The sequence below is a fragment of the Salvelinus alpinus genome, chromosome 20 (assembly GCF_045679555.1).
Source record: "Salvelinus alpinus chromosome 20, SLU_Salpinus.1, whole genome shotgun sequence".
Taxonomy (NCBI): Eukaryota; Metazoa; Chordata; class Actinopteri; order Salmoniformes; family Salmonidae; genus Salvelinus; species Salvelinus alpinus.
In genome coordinates, this window is record NC_092105.1 from 3,852,515 (window position 1) to 3,860,453 (window position 7,939).

The 7,939-nt window shown below is 43.5% G+C and overlaps 1 protein-coding gene across 2 annotated transcripts in view; it reads right to left on the reverse strand.

Moving 5' to 3' along the window:
- Positions 1-7,939, reverse strand: part of LOC139546213 (neuropilin-2-like) — a 314,353-nt gene extending 306,414 nt beyond the window's left edge. For both annotated transcript variants that reach the window (XM_071354338.1, XM_071354337.1), the window contains exon 1: positions 7,341-7,939. In XM_071354338.1, the coding sequence (XP_071210439.1) occupies positions 7,341-7,413 (73 nt within the window). In that variant the 5' untranslated portion in view covers positions 7,414-7,939. The remainder of the gene's footprint in view (positions 1-7,340) is intronic.

The window sequence follows — 7,939 nt, forward strand, 5'->3', positions numbered from 1 at the left end:
GTGACCCTAGACAGGGTGAGGTGGGGGGGTCGTGACCCTAGACAGGGTGAGGTGGGGGGGTCTTGACCCTAGCCAGGGTCAGGTGGGGGGGTCGTGACCCTATCCAGGGTCAGGTGGGGGGGTCTTGACCCTAGGCAGGGTGAGGTGGGGGGGTCGTGACCCTAGACAGGGTGAGGTGGGGAGGTCGTGACCCTAGCTAGGGTGAGGTGGGGGGGTCGTGACCCTAGCCAGGGTCAGGTGGGGGGGTCGTGACCCTAGACAGGGTGAGGTGGGGGGGTCGTGACCCTAGCCAGGGTGAGGTGGGGGGGGTCGTGACCCTAGCTAGGGTGAGGTGGGGGGGTCGTGACCCTAGCCAGGGTGAGGTGGAGGGGTCTTGACCCTAGACAGGGTCAGGTGGGGGGGTCGTGACCCTAGCCAGGGTGAGGTGGGGGGGTCGTGACCCTAGACAGGGTCAGGTGGGGGGGTCGTGACCCTAGACAGGGTCAGGTGGGGGGGTCGTGACCCTAGCCAGGGTGAGGTGGGGGGGTCGTGACCCTAGCCAGGGTGAGGTGGGGGGGTCTTGACCCTAGACAGGGTCAGGTGGGGGGGTCGTGACCCTAGCCAGGGTGAGGTGGGGGGGTCGTGAACCTAGACAGGGTCAGGTGGGGGGGTCGTGACCCTAGCCAGATGCCTTTTTTAAAATCACGGTCGAACACTACAAAGAAGATCTGAGAGCCAGAGAGACAAAGAGGTCCCAAAACACATCCAGGTTGAGGTAAGGATTTTATGGAGACGAGAGGAAAGGGTAAGCACCTCCTCTTTCAGGACAGGAGGACTACCCAGCTAACCAGAACTAGGACACAATCAAATGACTTTTAAATAGATTTCATACCACTGTGTACAAGAGAGAGGATAACATCTCCGGTAATCGAATCAAGGAGAGACATCTGCTGATGTAAAGTGTGAAAACAAAGGCGATGAGTTATTAAGAGAGGATAACTTCTCTCCATGACCAGAACAACAACATTCTCCTCTCAAACTGCTGAACATAAAGTAGTGACGCAGACACACACACACACACACACACCCACACACACACACACACACACACACACACACACACACACACACACACACACACACACACACACACACACACACACACACACACACACACACACACACACACACACACACACACACACACACACACACAGAGAATTGCTTTCCCATGGTGCAGCTGTTCTAGTAAACACCGAACTTGGACCATGAGTACGCAGACAGATAGAACACAGACATAACATACCGAGCCTCTACACGTGACGCAGACAGACATAACATACCGAGCCTCTACACGTGACGCAGACAGATAGAACACAGACATAACATACCGAGCCTCTACACGTGACGCAGACAGATAGAACACAGACATAACATACCGAGCCTCTACACGTGACGCAGACAGACATAACATACCGAGCCTCTACACGTGACGCAGACAGATAGAACACAGACATAACATACCGAGCCTCTACACGTGACGCAGACAGATACAACACAGACATAACATACCGAGCCTCTACACGTGACGCAGACAGACATAACATACCGAGCCTCTACACGTGACGCAGACAGATAGAACACAGACATAACATACCGAGCCTCTACACGTGACGCAGACAGACATAACATACCGAGCCTCTACACGTGACGCAGACAGATAGAACACAGACATAACATACCGAGCCTCTACACGTGACGCAGACAGACATAACATACCGAGCCTCTACACGTGACGCAGACAGATAGAACACAGACATAACATACCGAGCCTCTACACGTGACGCAGACAGATACAACACAGACATAACATACCGAGCCTCTACACGTGACGCAGACAGACATAACATACCGAGCCTCTACACGTGACGCAGACAGATAGAACACAGACATAACATACCGAGCCTCTACACGTGACGCAGACAGACATAACATACCGAGCCTCTACACGTGACGCAGACAGACATAACATACCGAGCCTCTACACGTGACGCAGACAGATAGAACACAGACATAACATACCGAGCCTCTACACGTGACGCAGACAGAGAGAACACAGACATAACATACCGAGCCTCTACACGTGACGCAGACAGACATAACATACCGAGCCTCTACACGTGACGCAGACAGAGAGAACACAGACATAACATACCGAGCCTCTACACGTGACGCAGACAGATAGAACACCCCGACATAACATACCGAGCCTCTACACGTGACGCAGACAGACAAGCCAACTGTAGAAAGCACTGGATTATAATCCTGTAGAAAGCACTGGATTATAATGCTGTAGAAAACCTTGGATTATAATCCTGTAGAAAGCACTGGATTATAATGCTGTAGAAAGCACTGGATTATAATGCTGTAGTAAGCACTGGATTATAATCCTGTAAAAAGCACTGGATTATAATGCTGTAGAAAACCCTGGATTATAATCCTGTAGAAAGCACTGGATTATAATGATGTAGAAAGCACTGGATTATAATGCTGTAGAAAGCACTGGATTATAATGCTGTAGAAAGCACTGGATTATAATCCTGTAGAAATCACTGGATTATAATGCTGTAGAAAGCACTGGATTATAATCCTGTAGAAAGCACTGGATTATAATCCTGTAGAAAGCACTGGATTATAATGCTGTAGAAAACCCTGGATTATAATCCTGTAGAAAACACTGGATTATAATGCTGTAGAAAACCCTGGATTATAATCCTGTAGAAAGCACTGGTTATAATGCTGTAGAAAACCCTGGATTATAATCCTGTAGAAAGCACTGGATTATAATCCTGTAGAAAGCACTGGATTATAATCCTGTAGAAAGCACTGGATTATAATGCTGTAGAAGGCACTGGATTATAATCCTGTAGAAAGCACTGGATTATAATGCTGTAGAAAGCACTGGATTATAATCCTGTAGAAAGCACTGGATTATAATCCTGTAGAAAGCACTGGATTATAATCCTGTAGAAAGCACTGGATTATAATGCTGTAGAAAACACTGGATTATAATGCTGTAGAAAGCACTGGATTATAATCCTGTAGAAAGCACTGGATTATAATCCTGTAGAAAGCACTGGATTATAATCCTGTAGAAAGCACTGGATTATAATCCTGTAGAAAGCGCTGGATTATAATCCTGTAGAAAGCACTGGATTATAATGCTGTAGAAAGCACTGGATTATAATGCTGTAGAAAGCACTGGATTATAATGCTGTAGAAAGCACTGGATTATAATCCTGTAGAAAACACTGGATTATAATGCTGTAGAAAGCACTGGATTATAATCCTGTAGAAAGCACTGGATTATAATCCTGTAGAAAGCACTGGATTATAATGCTGTAGAAATCCCTGGATTATAATGCTGTAGAAAGCACTATTATAATGCTGTAGAAAGCACTGGATTATAATGCTGTAGAAAGCACTGGATTATAATGCTGTAGAAAGCACTGGATTATAATGCTGTAGAAAGCACTGGATTATAATGCTGTAGAAAGCACTGGATTAGCACTGGATTATAATCCTGTAGAAAGCACTGGATTATAATGCTGTAGAAAAACCTGGATTATAATGCTGTAGAAAGCACTGGATTATAATTCTGTAGAAAGCACTGGATTATAATCCTGTAGAAAGCACTGGATTATAATCCTGTAGAAAGCACTGGATTATAATCCTGTAGAAGGCACTGACTGATGGATTTTTGTTTATTTTATTGAATCTTTCTTTAACAAGTCAGTTTAGAACAAATTCTTATTTACAATAACGGCCTACCAAAAGGCAAAAGGCCTCCTACGGGGACGGGGGATGGGATTAAAAATACAAATATTTAAATATAGGACAAAACATACATCACGACAAGAGAGACAACACAACACTACATAAAGAGAGACCTAAGACAACAACATAGCAAGGCAGCAACACATGACAACACAGGACGGTAGCAACACAACATGAAAACAACATGGTAGCAACACAATATGGTACAAACATTATTGTACACAGACAACAGCACAAAGGGCAAGAAGGTAGAGACAATAATACATCACGCGAAGCAGCCACAACTGTCAGTAAGAGTGTCCATGACTGAGTCTTTGAATGAAGAGATTGAGATAAAACTGTCCAGTCTGAGTGTTTGTTGCAGCTCGTTCCAGTCGCTAACTGCAGCGAACTGAAAAGACGAGCGACCCAGGGATGTGTGTTCTTTGGTGACCTTTAACAGAATGTAACTGGCAGAATGGGTGTTGTATGTAGAGGATGAGGGCTGCAGTAGATATCTCAGATAGGGGGGAGTGAGGCCTAAGAGGGTTTTATAAATAAGCATCAACCAGTGGGTCTTGCGACGGGTATACAGAGATGACCAGTTTACAGAGGAGTATAGATTGCAGTGATGTGTCCTATGAGGAGCATTGGTGGCAAATCTGATGGTCGAATGGTAAAGAACATCTAGCCGCTCGAGAGCACCATTACCTGCCGATCTATAAATTATGTCTCCGTAATCTAGCATGGGTAGAATGGTCATCTGAATCAGGGTTAGTTTGGCAGCTGGGGTGAAAGAGGAGCGATTACGATAGAGGAAACCAAGTCTAGATTTAACTTTAGCCTGCAGCTTTGATATGTGCTGAGAGAAGGACAGTGTACCGTCTAGCCATACTCCCAAGTACTTGTATGAGGTGACTACCTCAAGCTCTAAACCCTCAGAGTTAGTAATAACACCTGTGGGGAGAGGGGCATTCTTCTAACCAAACCACATGACCTTTGTTTTGGAGGTGTTCAGAACAAGGTTAAGGGCAGAGAAAGCTTGTTGGACACTAAGAAAGCTTTGTTGTAGAGCATTTAACACAACATCCTGGGAGGGGCCAGCTGAGTATAAGACTGTATCATCTGCATATAAATGGATGAGAGAGCTTCCTACTGCCTGAGCTATGTAGGAAGCTCTCTCTCTCTCTCTCTCTCTCTCTCTCTCTCTCTCTCTCTCTCTCTCTCTCTCTCTCTCTCTCTCTCTCTCTCTCTCTCTCTCTCTCTCTCTCTCTCTCTCTCTCTTTCTGTCTCTCTCTTTCTGTCTCTCACTCTGTCTCTCTCTCTCTCGCTCTCTGTCTCTCTCTGTCTCTCTCTTTCTGTCTCTCTCTTTCTGTCTCTTTCTCTGTCTCTATCTTTCTCTCTCTCTCTCTCTGTCTCTCTCTCTCTCTCGCTCACACACTCTCTGTCTCTGTCTGTCTTACACACACACACACACACACACACACACACACACACACACACACACACACACACACACACACACACACACACACACACACACACACACACACACACACACACACACACACACACACACACACACACACACAGACACACACACTAGCTCTTCATATCGGTATAAATGAAGGAAGGAGAGCAGCACTACCAGGCTAAACGAATGGTTTTCTTCCCAGAAAGAGCTACTGATATCTGGCTCCTGTTCCAGATGCCTGAGTCGTCACACTGGTTTAGTTCAAAGCCGTTCATCTTGAAAACAAGGTAATAGCTTACGGTAGGGTTATATACCTTCCAACACCCCCGGTAAAAAAAATGTTCCTCCAAAACATTATGAATTGTGATGGATAAAATGTGTAGCTGTGTGTTATTGCCATGTCATTACTATGATATAAAGGTCAATTAATTATAACGTGCGTCTCATGCAAAAAAAGGGTAAGATAGTGAAGTATTTCAGTAACTGTGGGCATGATCAACGTTACATCGTGTTGTTATAATGCTATTACTATTGTACGATATATGGTCAATGTACTAACTATATATATTCATTTGGTTTTAACGCAAAAAATATATATACCTTTGAAATATGTTTGAGATTATTTAGAAAACAACATGCCATTTTATTTTGAAGAGACGAGATCTGTGAAATCCAATAGACAAGAAAAAAACAGAAGTCTTCCTCACAAACGTTCAGCCTGCTTAGTTTTCAGAGTCTGGCTACACGGTCCTTGTCATGGAGCTCTACACCGGACTAATCTCTGTCAAGGTTCTACCTTCGGCTCTCAAGAGAAACATTTAACATAAAGTCGATCCATTTCAAATGGCCCAAAAACAAGCACCGGTTCAAGTGATAGGCTGACTACCTCCACGCAACTTTAAGACGTTTTTCCCCCGCTGTAGGCTACGTCGTGTAACAGACGCAAATCATGTTATGATTTCCTAGAAATAAACTATCATTTGACAGCGATCAATTGAAACACTGCCTACGCATTGTTAGCCACAAGCTATATGGATTGTTAGGAGGTAAAATAGGCTCCTGAGGGGTAACTCTGTAGCAAGCCTATAAATAATTATGATAAAATAACATAGAAATAACGTCAATATTGGAAACATAAACTATTAGGTTTACACTAAACAGACTGGAATGAATTACATTTAAAGTGAACATCTAAACACAAATCATTAGACCAAGACAGTCAAATTAAATCCAAACATAACCCACTCATATAATCAAAGGTTAATCTGACGATTAAGAACACGTTGGATTTTAATTAGCCTACTAAATTATAACAAAGCTTTTTTTTGTGTGTGTAGATTCTCCTCTATGTCAAGCTAACCCATTGACTGTTCGTATCTAAAACACTCAGAGTGAACATTCATCATTTCAACAGACGCCCTGATGATACGAGCACACAATATATTGTTTCTAAATCCCTCACCACACTAAAACCTTTTGTATTATAATCTCAAGTGAAATATTGGGTGTACTGTTCGGCTATTTTAGGTGAAACGTTATTTAACTTCTTCTTTTTTTTAAATCGTAGGTTTTGTGAGGAAATGTAAGGGACTTACAGCAGCACCGAATCCCCCCGGAGAACTAAACCGGCTCCCGATGACGCCCGCGGCGCTAGGAATCGCCTTCCCTAAAAAAGAACTGCCGCGGCGGTCTCTACGCACGTCGAGTCCCAAGGACAGTTCCAACGTTTAAAAACACACAGCAGATTCTTCAACTGTCACTACATATCGTTGAATAACTGACTGTCTTTTAGGTATAAAACCCTCATTTTTGATTTGTTAATAATCTGAAACATATGCCGAAAGACCGAACGATATTTCAATCCATATCTAAAATAAAATCGAAAAGACTAGTTCGGGAAGACTAGGGAAATACACTGTTCTCGTCTTATTTTCCGAAGGCTTTAGAAGGAAATATAATTATATATTTAGAATGGGCAATATTATGCTGAAGCAAAGCGGTTCAAAGTGATATTTCAAATGGCACATAACACATTTGTGAGAACAGGAGTTGTAGGGCTGCGAAAACGTACCTTCTTCACCGAGAACTACTTGTGGTAAGCAACCCGCCAGTAAACATCCACACAGCCACGTTAATATATCCATGTTTCTGGGTGAAAAGTGTTACTCTTCCGATCTTGGAGAGAAGAACTCGCAGTAAAAGTCCTCCTCGTACCTTTCCAAACTGTTTTCTCCACTCACGCGTAACACGCGTCTCCACCGAGAAGGGTCTGTCGGTGGTCGGTTCTCCACAACGGCGATTTCGATCCCCCACCACCGTATTTTGTTTCCTCTTAAAAATAAAAATATTAATATTTTTCCCAGGTTATTTCAATTCAATAATTGAATAGATTCAAAACTATTCTACCCCACCACAAGATTTAAAAAAAAATACAACATAAATATCACCCAGATGATCTTCTATTCCAAGGAAATAAAACACTGGACAAAATGTAGCTAAAACAAAACCATCTGTATCAATTCAGAAGGTCCGTAGCGGTTTTAGTCCACTGATTTGACGCGTTCCGTGAGCTCATATCTGAAGTGAGTTTTTTTTGGTTGCCTCGAAATCCAGTGACATCTCATGCCCTTATCTTTCCTTTGACTTTCTCCCTCCGGTACATTTACTTGT